Source organism: Excalfactoria chinensis, chromosome 15, assembly GCF_039878825.1.
Source record: "Excalfactoria chinensis isolate bCotChi1 chromosome 15, bCotChi1.hap2, whole genome shotgun sequence".
In the NCBI taxonomy this organism is placed as follows: domain Eukaryota; kingdom Metazoa; phylum Chordata; class Aves; order Galliformes; family Phasianidae; genus Excalfactoria; species Excalfactoria chinensis.
In genome coordinates, this window is record NC_092839.1 from 4593887 (window position 1) to 4611815 (window position 17929).

The 17929-nt window shown below is 42.3% G+C and overlaps 1 protein-coding gene across 1 annotated transcript in view; it reads left to right on the forward strand.

Annotated features, from left to right (window-relative positions):
• Positions 1 to 17929, forward strand: part of TOP1 (DNA topoisomerase I) — a 62213-nt gene that overhangs the window by 41749 nt on the left and 2535 nt on the right. Inside the window, exons 7-19 of the mRNA XM_072350196.1 lie at positions 42 to 117; positions 1122 to 1219; positions 5440 to 5555; positions 8603 to 8724; positions 9403 to 9525; positions 10997 to 11184; positions 11574 to 11718; positions 12419 to 12562; positions 13663 to 13848; positions 15048 to 15116; positions 15738 to 15852; positions 16496 to 16623; positions 17727 to 17821. Of these exons, the coding sequence (XP_072206297.1) occupies positions 42 to 117; positions 1122 to 1219; positions 5440 to 5555; positions 8603 to 8724; positions 9403 to 9525; positions 10997 to 11184; positions 11574 to 11718; positions 12419 to 12562; positions 13663 to 13848; positions 15048 to 15116; positions 15738 to 15852; positions 16496 to 16623; positions 17727 to 17821 (1605 nt within the window). The remainder of the gene's footprint in view (positions 1 to 41; positions 118 to 1121; positions 1220 to 5439; positions 5556 to 8602; positions 8725 to 9402; positions 9526 to 10996; positions 11185 to 11573; positions 11719 to 12418; positions 12563 to 13662; positions 13849 to 15047; positions 15117 to 15737; positions 15853 to 16495; positions 16624 to 17726; positions 17822 to 17929) is intronic.

The following is a 17929-nucleotide window of genomic DNA, read 5'->3' on the forward strand; positions in this document are numbered from 1 at the left end:
TAAAATGGATGATTTTCATCAGCTAGTCTTTGTTCTTATAGTGCTGACTACAAACCCAAGAAAATAAAAACAGAAGACATAAAGAAAGCAAAGAAAAGGAAACAAGAAGAAGAGGAGGTAATGTGAAAGATGTTTGTTTCCAGCAAGAAAAGCAAGACTGACAATTCAGTATTGAATTGTGTAAAGCAAGAGGAATGGAATTCAAAGGAAAAGGGGCAAGGATCAGTCCTGGGACAAAGCTGCATGTAACAGATACAGACTTGGAGTGCAAGTTAACTCGTCGGAGCCGTAATGTAAAGTCAGGGGAACATTGTCTCTTACACTTAAAATAAGGGGTAGAGGAGATATCTCCAGAATGTGAATTCTTAGTGTGTTCCTGGCAGTTCATTCTTTCTGCTAAGTAGGATAGTCTGCAGAGAGTATAAGAGCCTTACTGGCAACACCTGGTAACTGCACAGGTAATTTAGCACTGTTCAGAAACAGAGGAGATGAAGCTTGGATTAGTCGCTGGAAAGACATTTAAAGCTTTTAGATGAAGCCGAGGATGTAAATTTGGAAAGGGAGGTGGTGTTGAGGTTAACCATAATTGGAGGCTTGAGAACTATGCTGCTGTGTCTAGCAAAGGCTCCTTTGTGAAGCACATGTTGCAGGGAGCTCCTGGAAACTTGATTAATTCTCAAGTTTAATGAAAGTGTCTTTATAGAACGTATACCATACATTCCCAGAAGCCACCTCATAGTGATGTAATTTTTCTCTGTGGCATTTGCCAGAGTAGATGTAACTAATGCACACTGAGGAGGCTGTTCCTATAGTTGAGCAATCATGTTACTGTGGCCCAAACCTACTGCTTATCAGGTGAGGCAGCATAAGTGGCTGTTGTGTGCACTTAATATGTTCTACTTCTAAGGGAAATAATTTGGATTAAAACTTTGAAATGTGATTGTCAGCAGAGTTTGACTTAAACATGCACTTCGATCATTGTGTTCTGTATTTAGGCTTTCGTAATTCAGCTGCTTGTGGTCTAACTAGTGCATGCAAAATGATAGTTGTTTAGTTTTAAAACACCTTTTCCCGGAGGATAAGAGGGATGGAATGTGGTAGCTTTTTCTAATGTTTTACAGGACAACAAAGCAAAGAAAGCTAAGAACAAAGATAAGAAAAGCCCCGAAGCGGACAAAAGAAAGAAGCCGAAAAAAGAAGAGGAGCAGAAATGGAAATGGTAACTATATATTGATGATGTAGGCTACCCTGGGCACCTGCACTATCACTGTTACCTCCCATGCTGACTGAGTAAGCACGTCTGCCTCTTTTTTTTTTGGTTGATTCATGAGGGTTTGTTCTGAATAATTGGCTTACTTTCTTGTAAACTCCAAATGAACTTCTCATTCAGTATGTTCATCCTCTGAAATAGAAGTGAAAATCCTTTTTTTTCCTATGCGAATGATGAGAAATATTTCCCTCTGTAGAATGTAGAGGCTACCCACAAAAACTCGCTGCTGGTATTCTTGTGCTTACAACCTGGCCTTTACTTACACCCTTCAAAGCAATCTGAAAGCTTGTGAGCTTGAGGTACCAACAGGAATACATAAAGGTGTGTGGTTGTATTAACTGGTATACACAGCTGTATTCTAGTAGGTGTTCTGTGTTACGTAAAGGGTACAACGTGAGTGAGTACCCATTTTGCTCTTCTAGTTGGATGTCAGCTGTGCACCCCTCCAAACTGCTCTTGCCTCAGGCATGAGAGTGAGGGCTGCTCAAGTGAATGTTGAACCTGGGGCTGTTTGGAAAATAAGATTTGAAAATAAGTTTTAAATGGAAAGTATTTTCTTGCTAACGATCCTGAAGTACAATATCATTGAGTAACTACAATTGCATTATCAAAGACACTTAGAATTTTTAGAGCCTTTATAAAGTAGATCTGAACTTCATGGTTCGTGTGCAAGACAGGGGCCTGTGCTGTGTTGGTGGTGTCGGTACTGTTCTACATAAGAAACATGCTGGATTATTTTAACTATTTGCAGTAATGTAACCTGTTGTTATGGCTAGATTTGAGGAGATAATACTGGTGTGTTTTGAAGTTTGGACTTCCCTCAGTTTAATGCATATGTGTCTTTGAAAGGCCTGTGTGTTCTCTGCTCTCCTATAGTCTCCTGTAATGTGTTTTTATGACCTTTTATGAAGATGTTTCCCTGAGTATGTTCCCAGATCACGTGGCTGTTTTCTTATTTTTCTACGAGATGTGCAGCATTAGGGAGCATCTCTGTTCATTGCAGTCTCACATTCCTTCAGGCTCAGCCTTTTATACCCTTTTATTGGCACTGTTACTGATCCACCTTAAAAAAAAAAAAAGCCTTCTGCAGTGTTCACAGTCTTTGTGTATATCTTTGATTTCCACAGCTTCTTCCAATAGGACATCATCACATCATCACTTGAGTATTTGACATACCTGTGTTCTCACCCAGAAATCTGCTTTCCAGGCCTTTCCCAATAGCTGTCCTGACTTTTCTTTTTAATTTTGAGTCATTCACTTTTCCTTGGCTCCTCTGACAGCCTCTTTATAATGTACTTTGACATGAACCAACTGCGGGGACTTGAACGAATAGGAAGCCACAGAAAGTCTCTTTAAGCGTTGTGATCTTTGTCCTTTTCGCTTTGTCTCAGCTGTCCTCGCTGCTTCTGTCTAACTTTGCTATATTGTTGACCACAGCTCCTTTTTACTGTAGTCTGTATCCTTCAACAGCAAATCTTTACTGGAAAGCCATACACTTCTCCCCTCATCTGCCTCAGCAGCACAATCCCAGGTAGCTGCATTAAGCTCTGGAATTTGTGCTTGCTGCTGAAAGGAAAATTGCCTTTGAAAGCATGTTTTAGAAAATCTGGCAGTAGGTGACTGCGTTCTTTTGCTGATGGTTCCTGCCATCCATCTGCAGCTTTGTATAGCGTGGCTTTGCTGGACAGGGTTTCATCTGCACTTCAGTTGTGTTTCTTAAGGACATCTTATGTTCCATCTGAGTCAGTCTTCTGAAAATCTGATCTCTTTTCTTGGCTGGTTCCTGAAGTGCTTCCTGCCTGGAGTATTTCCATCCTCACCCACGTGGATGCTCAGTGCTGGACATTCCCAGGGCACTGGCATTGTGCATCACATGTGGAGATCTTTTTCAGAGATCATTTTTACACCCTTGTCAGTGTGAAGAATATGATCTAGGGTTATACCTTATAAGCATTCCTTCCACCTTGTATTCAATAGATTAATTACTGTGGAAATTACATATCCCCGAGGTATATGATGTTTTTTATAAGAATCTTCTCTATTTGCATTCCAAGTAAAAAGCCCTCCTCAACTCTTATCTTCCTGAGCCACCTTTGCGATCTTTGGATTTTGGATGAGACCTGATTATGGAACCTGGGTGACCAATTCACAGTTTCTGCTGACATTAGGAAAGTGTCATTCCTCATAAATACCACTGCTCCTGCTGAGCCATTTCTCGAATGTTGCTATGGGACTGTAAGCTGCTTCTGCAGTTTGGCTGTGAGTTGGTGTTTTGTGGTGGTGGAACTGCTGGTTTATTAATCTTTTGTCTTGGTGTTTATGTACGAGGTTTAGGAAGGTGGAAGTAGGTTTCAGAACTATTTGTGGTCTTTTGACAGCAAACTTTATGGTAGCTGTGGGCTCGGAAACCACCATATGGATCTCATGTTTCCTTGTAGCCCTCCCAACCGACATAGTGTGCTTCAGCTCTCTATTTAAGCAATTACTTTCTAGTACTTACTGCACGTGGGTCCTTAATAAGAAAACAGGAATAGGTAGAAGAACAGAATGTTCAGGAGTGACAAACCTGTTCTATAAAGTAGCAGTCACTGCACATGGTTCCTTTGTTACTTAGCAGAATAGAAATACTGTTGGAGAGAACATTTCCCCAGCCAGGAGAAGAAGCTGGTGGTTCAAATGCATTTTAATGAAAAGAGCTTCTGGGTAGAAGAGCATAGCTCTATCTCTGACAAAATATTTAGATCTCCAGTTTCTAATTAGTTTTAAAAACAATCATTAGGACTGTAAATATTCGGGATCTGGACCAAATGTCCATTATCAGTTTCTTGTCTCCACTGAAATGTGACGTGCAAGTTGTGTACTGACAGCTGGGCTCGTGTGCTTTGCTGTTTAAGATGTCACTGTGCTTCTCAAAAGGAAAATTCAAGTCTGGTGTTTCAGTCAAAAATGGCAGCTATCTAACTGTAGTAAAGTGCTATCCCATACAGTTGTTCTTCCTAAGCTATTGGCACCACTGGAACATTTTTGAGTGTTTTCTAGCAGAAGCTCTTTTCTCTGGACAATGCCCATCTTCTGTGCAATGGCCATGATCTCTCTTCAGGAATGAAGTATTTAATTTTGCATCACTTTTCCGGAGATATGTGTGCTGAGAAGGAAACTACTCCATAGGGCTGACACGAGAGGGAAGCTTACATTTATTTATTGTCATTGGCTGCTCAACAGAGTTGTCTGTGCAATTCAAAGACTGAATACTGTGACAGATTAATGGTCTTCCAGTTGATGAATCAGTATGGTAGAATAGCCTGTCTCAGCAGGGAGTCCTGTGCCAGCGGTATGTAACAGTAATATCCTAGTAATCAGAAAGAAGCGTAAGGGGAGGGAGCGTGCAATCATTGTCTTGGGCAATGGGTACTGGGAGTTTGGGGGAGGATGCAGTCCTGGGGTGACTCTGTAGATGAATTGCTGGCTCTGTGAGTTTGTTCAGCCGGAACCTGGGATTGGCGGCGCCTGCCTCGCTGTGTTGTGATGCCTAATGCATCACTCACAGAACATTTTTATAGAGCTGCTCTAAGGCAAGCTTCTTATCTTCTTTGCTACTCTGCTTTTCTTCAAGAACACTTTCTCATACCCAAAGAATTGGAATGAATTTAAAAAAGACAAAGCAGGTTTTATTCTTTCTTGTCCAAGCAGGTTTGCTCTCATTTAGGTTGTAAATGAACATCTGTTTCTTTATCTCTGTCCTTAATGGGACACTTGCCCACATCTGAAAGCAGCTGCATAATATACCACAATTGTTTGGCTTTGCTGAGCAGGCATTTTGCACCTAATGTTAGATCACAGCTGACTCTAATTTGGCATGATCCTCACTGCTTTACAGGACCGAATTCTTCGTGTGCTAGAGTTCTAAGCTTTTTCATCTGTGTGCTTTTGTGAAAAGAGCAGCAACTGGGAGGTGAGGGCTGACCATGAGATACCTGTGACCGAAGCTGTTCTGTCTGTGGATATTCCTGTGCTTGTTTGTTGTTTTGTCTTTTTAAATCCATGCTTGGTCGGTGTTTGGGAAAGCAGTCATTACTTTAGGAATTTCTGTAGCATACTCTTAACACCCACGTAGTAACAAAGCAAAACGTAGAAACTGAAGTATATTGCTGCATATTTTTATTTTGAAGGTGGGAAGAAGAGCGCTACCCTGAAGGAATTAAATGGAAGTTCCTCGAGCATAAAGGTCCTGTATTTGCTCCACCATATGAACCACTGCCTGAAAACGTCAAGTTTTACTACGATGGTGAGTTAATCTGCACTTCCAGAGGGTTGGGAAGGAAAATGAACATTCTTGGGGTATTCTTCTAGGGACTGAGGAGGTGACTTTGTTACAGTGACTGGCTTAGAAGAAGTTCCTCAACAGTTCAGAAAAGGATCTGTAGAGTTAAAGGAACAGTTTGCTGAATTCTGCTGACTTGACACAGGGGTGAATTTGTGCTCACTCTTAAAGTGGTAAATCTCTCAGCTTTCTTAACAGTGTGTGAGGGTCGTATGCCCTTTACCAACTGGTCATTTGTCTTCTTCAGCGTCACTGATTGAGATTTCCATAATTTGTGTTGAAATTCACAATCATTTGGTGATGTTAAATAAATGAGTCTATTTTTGATGAAGATGATGAGAACTTTGTACAAATGCATGAGATCATCCTGGCCTCAAAGATACACCCCTTCAGTGCATGTTGTGGTCCCAATTACCAATTACTGAGAGTAGTAGAACTAAGTGATGTGGGATTCTAGTGTGCTGGGCTTGCTGGTTGTTAGTCTCATGTGGAAGGGATTATATGATGTGATGCCTGCTGGAGACTGGACTTGATGACCCGTGTGTTTCCTCTTAGTCCTGTGATCATGTTAAATGAAGGATCAAATTAGCCCAGGATTGAATTAAGTGGGAGGCATTTGAAAGGATAGAAATGTAATTTTTGATGAAGGGGACATCTGTGCATGGAACAATTCCAGCAACAGTGTGGTATTTTCATGTGACATGATACGTTTTTAAATACTGAGAAATAGGTGGCATTCATTTACAGCAACAACATAGTGAAATAAACAGATTTCATCCTATAAAGATTATCTCTCAGCGAGTAGCACAATGATCAAGGATGTCTGTTTTCGTACAGCTGTCTGTCTGAGGGTTTGATAAGAACTCGTTACCATGTTGGAAACATTTTTTCCCCTCTACTGAAGGATGTGTGATCTCCTGTCTAGAGAAGGAGAAGGGCAAATTATGCTATAATTATCCCTTTGGCACAGGCAGCAGTAAGCTTCTATCCTGCCACCTATTTCACAAAGCCTCTAGGAAACGGGGGGGATTTTTGCAATCTCTGTCTTTGTCATGGTAAGAACTGATCAATAGGCACAGAAATTAGAGGCAGAGATGGATTCTGGCAAACAAAGCAATCACATAAGTCTTCCTTGAGAAGCTAGGGGGAAAAATAAAAATCAGATGTCTGATTTATGCAGCAGCTGCTGAGGGCTGCTCCCCATGCTTACAAGGCATTGTCTAATTTTGGGATTATCCTAGGATGATTTGTAGCATCCAATAACCACGCTATGGCTGGCCAGCCGGCTGCCAGGCTGACAGATCTCACTGGAGGAATCCATCCCTTGCCTAGTGATTGCACTGCGGCAAGACTGCTTGTTTTCATCTGACTAATGTCTACTGGAGCTATTGGTAGTGCTTACAACACCAGGTTTGGAGCTTGAAATGCTAAAAGCCATCATGTAGGACTTGGCTACATGTTTGAGTGACTGGGTTATGACTGGGTATCACAAAGGTGCTTTAAACTTGCACTGTTCCTTCTGCAGATGGGGCAAGGTAAGAATGTAGGTGCTGGCAGAGGTGTTCATCACAGCAGCGTGATCTCTTCTGCTGCTCATGTCCCTGGGTTGCTCTCTGGTTTTCAGTTTTTAAGTTCAGAGCTCACAGCTCCCTTGTTTGTTTGTTTGTTTTAAATATACATTAGTGCCGGTGGGAGCCTTCTCAAACTTTTACAAAAAGTGGAAATTCAGTAGAATGGAATCTGTTTTGAAGTGGTAAGAGAAGGATGACTGAGCCTGTACTACTCTCCAGCAATTTGGGAACAGCTTTGGTCATTTAAACCCCATAATGTGTTATTTACTCGACAGTTTCTTTCAAGCTAGATTTGTAGCCTAGAAAAAAACGGCTTCCCTTGCTGTCTCTCCCTTCCCCCATTTCCTGTTGTAGGAAAACAAATGCAGTATTTTAGGTTGCAGCCTACAAATTGGCAGAGTTTCTGTTGGTTTCATTTAATTGTGGGATATTCTTAGATCATTGGGAGGACCTTTAGCAGAGTCCCGTTTTACAAGTCTTCATAGATTTTAAGGCTTTATAGAAAACTCCTTTATTTTTGGAGATGTAACTTAAAAAAAAAAAGAAACAACACATCAAAAGTGTGGTATTTTTTTCCCAATAACTTAGAATCAACAGTGGTGCTTCTTGTATTGACTTTTGTGCAGTAAGAGTCATTACAAAATCCACAGGTGTTGACTGTCTGCCAGCCCACTGGGACTTCAAATATTCCTTGCAACTTGCTGGAGATGTGAGTTGCATGCAAAATCCTTCACAGGGATCACTGGCACCTCAGGAGTGCAATCTGGACCGAAAAGACTCGATAGGAATGTTAGATCCACGGCTTCGATACTGCAGCAGCCTCTTTTCCCTTGTGCCTTAGTCTTTTCTCCTTGCAGCAATTTCAGTTTGCACTGCAGTCTGGCAGATAAGCTGAAATGTGACCTCCTTGCTCACTGCAAACTCAGTCTGTCTTAAAAATGACTGTATTTGGAGCCTGATCTGGGGAGACAGGAACACGTTTCCACAGTAAAGGACTATTAGCAGAATCCTGACACGTTTCCCTGAAAAGGAGAGGAATTAAATATTTGGCATCACTATTCAGCCTATGTGTGGTGTGTATATATATATATATATATATAGGAAGAGCTCTTTCTGGCTAGAAATAGCTAAAGGCTAGAAGGGGTGTTCCAGAGTATGTCTGTCTGTGGGTTGAAAAGGATACAGAGACTGCATCTCCCATATGTCCAAGTGCCAGAATATGAATATTAATAAAATCCCTTGCCTTTTTCACTTCAAACAGCAGCATCTCCTCAGGAGTGTACGTACCACCAGGCTGTCACAGCAGAGGGTTTCCTGCAGGAGGCCTTTTCCCCTTCCTGCCCTGCGTCTCTGACTTATTTCACATCAAACTCTCTCGCTTTCTTTTTTAATGTTTAAATTCCAGAGGGAACCACATGCTTTAAAAATCTTTCTTTGTAGGTAAAGTCATGAAGCTGAGCACCAAAGCAGAAGAAGTTGCCACATTCTTTGCTAAAATGCTTGACCATGAGTACACTACAAAGGAGATCTTCAGGAAAAACTTTTTTAAGGACTGGAGAAAGGTATGCATGTAATCCTGGGCTGCGATGACTGCAGGCATGGCTGGTGTCCCCGCAGTGCTAGGCAATGGAAAGGGGCTGATGTTCCACACGCAGGAGAGTTAGCTGATGCCAACTGAAAGTGCAGTTTCCAAATTATCCTGTGGTTTCACCAGGAAGTGAATTTATATTTTATTTTATACCTTTCTGAACTGACAAAGTCAGACTTCTCCAAACCAAATTTGCCTGTTGCAGCTTGAAGGGTACAGCTGATCTCTTAGAGAGCGTTCTTTATAGCAGTTGGAAGCCCTTTCCAAAGACCTAGAAAGAAGAACCCCCTCAGTGAACTTGTCGGCTGAAAGGTAAACTTAGGGATGACCTGACGCAGTTCTCGTAGACAAGCTACTAGATTTTACTCTCAACAGCCACAGCAGCTGTTCAGTTGAGAGCACTTTGCAAGGTGGTGCAGCATTGCGCGGTGCTTGCACACATCAGACCACTGGAGGGCCAACGCTGCATGTGCTCTATTTCTTTTTCTTTTGTCTTTGTTTGACCTTAGCTGGAGTCAGCATGTGCGAGAATTTGAGGATTCCTGGGGGATTATTGTGAGAACCTATCTATAGTCCCTGTTGAAACTGTCAAGGGTAGGATAAGCTCTGTTATCTCATATGAAAATGTAAAGCGCTGCTTTCTTTCTGCTAGGAAATGACCTCTGAAGAGAAGAGCACAATCACCAGCCTCAGCAAGTGTGACTTCACCCACATGAGCCAGTATTTCAAAGCTCAGACGGAAGCTAGGAAACAGATGTCCAAGGAGGAGAAACAGGTACCAGAGGGGATTCTGGAATTGTTGATGCTGACTTGTCAGCATCTTTGTGTAATTGTTTCTCTACTCACTTTGCCTGTGTTTATTGGCTTTCAAAATATTAGCTTTCATATTAATTGTAGGAATATTGTCTCTGCAGCTCTGGTAGCACCAAGCACTATGTTTACAGCTGAACCTTCATCCTGACTCGAAATGATATTGATAGGGTTAAGGCTCTTGATCTTGCTTAAGTAAATGATGGGAATTAGAGGTGTTTTGTGAATGGGAGCCTTGGCCAGCAATGAGCAGTTGGCTGTTCAATTAAGGATTAATTTTTATTTTAGGACATCCTTAGAGGGACATCCCCCTTGGAGAGGAAGAATCGGGGATAGTGGAAGGGATGTAGCCATGACAGTAGTAAATAAAATACATTGAGAACAGGTCTCTTTTTCATGCAGTCTTCCAACTAAAAATGCAATTTTATTTTCAGTAGTATAGCAACTGCTACAGTACAGCTACAGCTATAGGTATGGCTACAGTAGCTTGTAAAGGGAAAACTAATGTTTTTCTTGTTTTATTTTGAATGACTGAGGCATACTGCAAATAAAAGTTGGAAACTCATCACCGAATTCTCAGTTGATCCTTTGCAGTGCTATAGTCATTCCTGAAGGGCCTGGTAGGTTGTAAAAGTATGGCCCTTGGAGTCAGAGGAGTCCTGCCAAATTAGAGAGTTTGTGTTATATTGCTCTTTCAGTTCAATAAACATTGAGTCTTTCCCAGTTCCCAGCCTTAGTAATTATTACTTAGAATGGAGCAGAAGGAGGATTTTACTGTTAAGTTTCAATAGCTGGCAGATCAGTGCTGTCTGTGGGTCAGATAGTTTATTTTGGGCTGCAGTGTTTGTATTTTTCCCAGCTTTTCCTTCCATGTTATTAGAGTTCAAGCAAAGAAATATGCAGTGAAATCTCAGCACATTCTTGGTTAGGAGACCATGTTCTGCCTTTGAGACCATTTGCTGACACAAGCTGAAGATGTTCCTCTGCTTGCCTTCTGATGCTGAGTTCAAACACAGAAGGCTGGACGTCTTCTACATTCACAACAAGATGTAACATCCAGTAGATGTCATATGTTTATTCTGGGGAATGAATATAAATCATCAGTACTGTAATGGGGCTGTTGCACTCAGACAAACTTTGTGGCTGTGTTTGTGGTGGTTTCTGTTGTGAAAAAATAGTCACCTTCACCAGCCCTAATCTGTTCATACAAGTTTTAAGCGTTTTTGTACATTCTTTCCCTTTTTGCTGCTTGTTTATTGTAAATACTTATCTGGGCAATCTGCTGCCCTGTGTGCGCAGCTTTGGCACAATGGGAATCTGGCTTTAAGTCGGTCTTCCACATTACTGTAGTGAAATATCAAAATGTTCCAAGTCTTGGAATGCAGGGATACGTGGTGCTGAGCATACTGTTTGATTTATGCTTTTGCTCTTTCTAGAAAATCAAAGAGGAGAATGAGCGGCTATTGAAGGAATATGGTTACTGTGTGATGGACAACCACAAAGAGAGGATTGCTAACTTTAAGATTGAACCTCCAGGTCTCTTTCGAGGCCGAGGGAACCATCCCAAAATGGGCATGTTGAAGAGGCGCATCATGCCAGAAGACATCATCATTAACTGCAGCAAGTGAGCGTTGGGTGTTTGGCACCTTTTGTAGATAGGATAAGCTACTTTTCTAAAATCCTGAATATACTGATATTTATCACATAGATGTACACGTGCTCCTTATCTTTGTGGGCCTTTCTTTAGTTCTGCCCTGATAAGCATCTGTTCTATTGCACTGTCAACAAATGAAAGTTCGTCCTAGGAATGTGTGTTCCACTGATAGCAATTACTTTTATCTTTGATTCTTTGATTGACTTGATTTCCTACTCGTGAACGTTTGTAGTTACTTTGCCTCGGTTCTTCTACTTGTGCTTTCTTTCTGTGATGGTATCCATTGCTTAAAGCATTTTGATGTCTAAAACATCTTTGAATATTGAATTTACTAACTTATTTACTCTAATTCTGTGCAGGGATTCTAAGGTCCCTCCCCCTCCGCCAGGACACAAATGGAAGGAGGTCCGGCATGATAACAAGGTTACCTGGCTAGTGTCATGGACAGAGAACATCCAGGGCTCTATCAAATACATAATGTTGAACCCTAGCTCAAGAATTAAGGTAAAAAATTAGTTGAAAAAATAATTAAAAATAAATAAATTACTGGTTGTGTCTTCATGATAAAAATATTGGCTAGGAGAGAAGTAAGAAGTACATTTATTTGTGTTCTCCCTTGGAAAAATAAGTGGGAGAATGCAACCGCAGCAAACGAAATCTAAAAAATACATCTTTTGAAAAGCTTTGTGCCATTCCTGATAGGAACCCCTTACTTTTTATAAGCTGAAAAGGAAATAATTTAGTCAAGAATTTCCTGGATTGGAAAAATGCATGTCCTACAAGTATGGAGGAAATCTTTGTTCCTTGTGAATTCATGCCCTCTTTTTGCCATGGCTTGAATGTATAATAACACTGATGAACAAGTGATATTGCCTTTACATTTGATGGATGATTAATTACGCAGCGGAAAGAACATGTTATCTGAGTAAAGCAGAGGAAACCATTTATATATTGAGAAGCATGGAAGACATAATGTCTCTGGTGTCTTTATGGTTGCTTCCGTACAAGCATTTAATATCCTGGAAATCTGAATTGCTTACAGCTGCCTGGCAGCACAGTTTGGAGCTGAGCTGCTTTAGCAGTGAAATCTCAGTGTTTTTGTAAAGTGAAACTATTTGCTCCTCGTACTTGTAATGCCATGAGAAGCAGATTGGAGTCGGTTCTCTGCCTGCTTTCTGATGCTGACGGTATTTCAATTTCTCAGGGTGAGAAGGACTGGCAAAAGTATGAGACAGCTCGGAGGTTGAAGAAGTGCGTAGATAAAATCCGAAATCAATACAGAGAAGATTGGAAATCCAAAGAGATGAAAGTACGGCAGAGAGCTGTGGCTCTGTACTTCATTGATAAAGTAAGGTTCTCCTCCAGCACATTGCTACCCTTCTTGCCCTGTTGGGGATACTCAGGACTGCTGTGTGTCTGTTCTAAGGCAGAATTGTGCCCAGTTACTAAGGTATCCTGAGACTTCCTGGTGCTCAGGCCTCCATCTCCTTTTCCTTTCCCATTACCTTGAAATCAAGAGCAATGAACTATTGTGTACTGACCATGGTTATTTCAGGCAGCATTGTTTTAGCTCAGGCAAAATTCACAGCTGGGTCCCAGAATCTCCCAGTTGAATTACTGGGAGCTTTGCAGACCTTTTGTCTCCAGCTGTTTCGGTTTTTTCCTGCTGGGAATTTCTGCTACTTTGTCAACTCTTCAGCTGACCTCATAGTCATGAGGTTTCATAATTATGCTAAATTTCTCACCACAGCATAAAGAAAACTGAAGTGATATTGAATCACTTGGTGCTATTTAAAGCCTGCTCTCATAGAGCTGTTGCCTGCTACTATATGATATTTTGACCAGTCAAATTAACGGTTCCTGTTCAGAATAGTTTGATGCAAATCAGGGAACTTTTGTTTGAATAGTTGTGTTTTCATATGGCTATTTAGGGTTTTTCTTAAACAATCATAAATTGGATTAGCCGAGACAGCTAAAATGCATTTTAATGCAGCCAATTGTAGCCTTTAGATTACTTTAATAACCTAAAGTATCATATATGTTGTTTGAAGTTTGTTTCTTTAGCATGCAGGGAAAAGGTAGAAGATGAACTTCTTGATTCTGTGTCAGATTGAGTTCATGCAGATCTCAGCTTGTTTGTTTTTTTTAATGTTGATCATTTTGAAATTAACACACACACACACATATATATATACATATATATTTTAAGAGATTTTGGTAGATTGGTAGAAGATTTTTGGCTTTAGAATTACTTAAAACAGATTTCAGGAAAACCTAGGGAGTTGTTGAAAGTTCTCTACGTTTTGGGTTTTTTCCATTTAAAATGAATTTTCTCCTCCTTCTACCACGGACACATTATAGCCCCGTTATAGTCTGAAAGCTTCTTGCGTCTGTCCTTTAGTGGGATGGTTTGAAATGCTTCCCTCTCTTGTCTTGTTATAAATGTAGCTTGCCCTGAGAGCTGGTAATGAAAAGGAAGAAGGGGAGACAGCTGACACCGTGGGCTGCTGCTCTCTGAGAGTAGAACATATCAAGCTGCATCCTGAACTGGATGGCCAGGAATACGTGGTTGAGTTTGACTTCCTCGGAAAAGACTCCATCCGATACTACAACAAAGTCCCTGTTGAGAAGAGGGTAAGATATCTCCTCCAACGTGCTCACAGACTGAAGTGCAGAGAAATGTGCTCAGTGCACAGTCTTATTGGTGATAAAAGGGTGCTTTGTCCTTGGCCAGATACAGCGAGCCAGAAAACAAATCAATGAATGTTCTTCCCTTCTTACTGGTAGCACCTTTGTTTGGTACCTACCAGCCAAAACTTTCCTGGGCAGTGTTTCTTCCTTTATTTCTTTGTTGTCTACCAGTTTCACATCTGTGGTGGTCTTGGCCTTATTCCACAGTAAATTCCCATCCAGCACTTTGAGCTGTCCAGAAAGACGTTGGTTTTGTAGATGTAATCAAACCTTGCAGCTGGCCCACACCTCTGCAGTCAGCACAGTCTGTTGGATAGCACACATACAGTACTAGATTCATTGTAATGACAAAATGCATTGAGTATTGACCTCTTGGCAAAAAAATAGGAGAAAAAGAACCACAAACTATGGCTGCTATAGAAATCAGCATATGCTAAAGTTCTTACTCCCTTGTTTAAAGAAGAGACCATTTTTCAGTTTAAATGTACTGGTGTTGGTCTCCCTTCATGTCTCTTCTTCAGAGATTACAATGGGGAACTGATTATTGTGGAACTAGAAATCTCTCAGTATAAGGTGTCTATACAGGAAAAATGTGTGTTGATGAGAAGCTGGAAACTGGGGATTTGGAGTACACAGAGCTGGGATTAGTGGTCTCTGTATAATCAAAAAGGCTTCAATTATTTTCCCATCCCAATGAGACTTGTTTAAGATGGAATTGGATGAATCATCTATTGCTGCAGTGCGAAGGGATGGGGTTTTGGTAGCTTTACTCTGTGGGAAATGGCTCAGAGGTCTCTCAGGTTGGAATAATTACTGAGAGAAAGGGGAGCAGGTGGTAGCTTTGAGGTCTCCTCAGTTAAGCAACTAAGCAGAGCAGAATCAAGTCTCCTGCAATCTGGATCAAAAGGAAAAAGGATAAAGAGCATTAAATGCCCAAGACTCCTGTTGCTGGGGCAGAACTTTAAACACAAGCATTGTCTTAAGAGAAGGATCTTTGCCTATTGGAAGTTGTGCCCAGTATTGTCACCGTTACCTGAGAACAGTTTAAATGGCATCTCAGCAGTGTTACTTTCTCACATATTACTGCTGTCCAGCCATGTCCAGTCCTGGTGCCTTAAGGTGTGGGTTTTCTTTTCTTACAGGTTTTTAAGAATCTTCAGCTGTTCATGGAGAATAAGCAGCCTGAGGATGACCTTTTTGACCGCCTCAATGTAAGCACATGGTTATCTGGGAGGGAATGGTGGTAGAGGATCATAAACAGGCTCACTCTGCACTAGGCAATAACAGCTGCTCTGCTCCAAAAACAGTTTCAGTGGCAGGTTGTCTGTTCTTTTTTTCCAGAGCTGGCCTCAGAGACCTGAGTGAGAGTCTCAGTTTGTCTGTATTGTTCACTTTGGCTGCAGGTTCCTGAAGTGATGGGCTTTTACAATGGAGAGCCTGGCTGGCTCTGACTTGGATAGGTTTTTTCACAGTTTGGAAAAGATGACTGTGAGTTGACAAGACTTTCAGAAGCCATCCCTAACACACTTGGCTCTGTGGGAGCACTGTGGTGATTTAAGCACACTCTGTAGGATGGGATAGGCATGTTTCTACCTGCTGGGAACCAAAACCTCCACAGTGAAGAAAAGTTCTTTGACCATTCGTGGTGCTTGATGCTAGTCTAATACTGGTTCACTTTTCTTGTGGCTTCAGTGATGTTTTGGCCATTGGGTATCAGGTCCAAGTACGTGAGCTATGCTTCTGCAGTGAGCTGTATCATCACCATCAATGCGTCCAGAGATGTCAGTACTGTAGTAAATACTAATTCTGTTTTCTCCTTTCTGCTTCCTTAGACCAGTATCTTAAATAAACATCTTCAAGACCTTATGGAGGGACTGACAGCCAAGGTATTCCGTACTTACAATGCCTCCATCACGCTACAGCAGCAGCTCAAGGAGCTCACTAACCGTAAGTCCTGTCCTTGCAGCTTTGAAGGGGACACTTCCCACCCTGCACAACAGGCATGACTTAACCTTCCAGCTGCCTGCCACTCGCTGGTTGCTGCTCTCCTAGCATGGGAATGGTTGAACAGCCCAGTGCTGGGGCAGTGCAGAGCTCATCTGTGAGCACACTACAGTTTGCCTGCTAGGTTATGCCTGGCCTTTACCAAATCTCCACTTGTTTCCTGTTAACTGTAAAATGCCATAGGTGACAGGCAATCTCTATAAACAGCCCCATGGTTCTAGGCTGCTCACTCAGACACATGAGAGCTGCAAGCTTACACTTCAGCAACTTTACAAAGTGGACATGTTGGAGGAAACTGAAGCCCAACAGTGCCTCGAGCAGTACTCTGCTGTTGAGCCATGGTTGTGCTTCCCTTATCTCTTGAGAGACAAATGTTGTCTTTGTTGCTGTTGAAAGAGTTGAGGTTTGGAATGGAAGTGGTCAGGCTCTTAGCACTTTGATTAGAGTGCAGTGTTGAGACTGTCCCATCAGAGGGCAAGGTCATTCCTGCAGTGATTTTGAGCTTGTGGAGTTGTTGGGCAGTGCTGATAGGGGCTGCTCAGTCCTGTAGAACAAGAGTTGCTCACCACTTCCTTTTACTTTGCAGCGGATGATAACATCCCAGCGAAGATCCTTTCCTATAACCGTGCCAACAGAGCGGTTGCCATTTTGTGTAACCACCAGAGGGCTCCACCGAAGACCTTTGAGAAGTCCATGATGAACCTGCAGAGCAAGGTACCCCCCAACCCTTGGGTTGGGGCAGGGCTCCGAGTGTTGCATCCCAGGAGTTATGTTTCCTTTCACTTGAGGTGAAATGGAAGCAGAGCCTGCGTTTCCCTATCAGGAATTGGTTAGTGCTGCATCAGGTGGGCCTGCTTGGAGAGGCAGACTCCAGAAGCACGGTGTTGTGCTGAAAGGGCCACCTTTTAGCTGTAGTACCCTTACATTTGTAAAGACCATGACCAGACCCTTTTATTCTGTTGCTGATCTGACACTGAATTCTGCTGCCATCAAAATTTCAGAGCAGCAGCCTAGCTCTGATTTGTATCCCCTGAAGAACCCAGAGTGGGCACCTACTCCAGTTGTGTGAATCCTAGGCCACAGTCAGTGCAGGCTGCATATGTGACACGGTGTGCCTGACTTGACCTATTCTGTTGCAAATTGATTCTGGTGGAGGTGGTGAGGTCCAAAGGGGACAGGTCTGCTTCTGGTCTGTCTTTAGAGTAACCTTCACAGTCAGGACTTCTGGTTTGCACTGCAGTGACCCCTGCTTCTGTAACACCTAACATGGCTGCCTTCACCCTAGATCGTAGAGCCGGGGGATTGTTTAAGGGGACTGGCTGAAGGGGCTGCATAATGCTCAATCTCCCCGAATCCTAATTTTACCAGTGGAGAACTGCTTGAAGCCATAATACTTTTCAGCCTGAAAGATTTGGGGGCAACAACAGATCCCTGTGGAGGGAAAAGGGATCATTCTTCAATGGTACTTTCAGAACTGGTACTGGTGGATACATTAAAGATAGACAAGCTGCCTAGATGGGCTGTTGACAGGTCCCTTTGCCTGCTTCATTGTAGCTTCCAGGAGCTTTCTGCCAGCACGCCACCTTGTCTTTGGCAATGACTGGAACCCTGTTTTCCAAGGGGAACTTCTCACGACTATAGGATTTGCAGTAAACTGAAAAGCTAGTGGCCTTGTTGTTCTGCAGAAGTGCACCTGAGTGCTGATAAATTCTCAACTTGGTCACAAACTCACTCCTTTGGTCCTGCTGCCCAGGGGTGACTGCCACAGTTGTCTGCAGCTTGTTGACAGTGCCGCCCTCTGGTTTTGCCTCTCCTAGATCGATGCCAAGAAGGAGCAGTTAGCTGATGCCAGGAGGGAACTGAAAAGCGCCAAAGCTGATGCCAAGGTCCGGAGGGATGAGAAGTCTAAAAAGTAAGGCTGGTACTACTAGGCTGTGCAATGCTCCCAGTACCTCGAGCTCAAATTGGGTGCTTCAGCCCTCTGTTCTGTTTCCCCAGCCTGTGATCCAATTGATTTGGG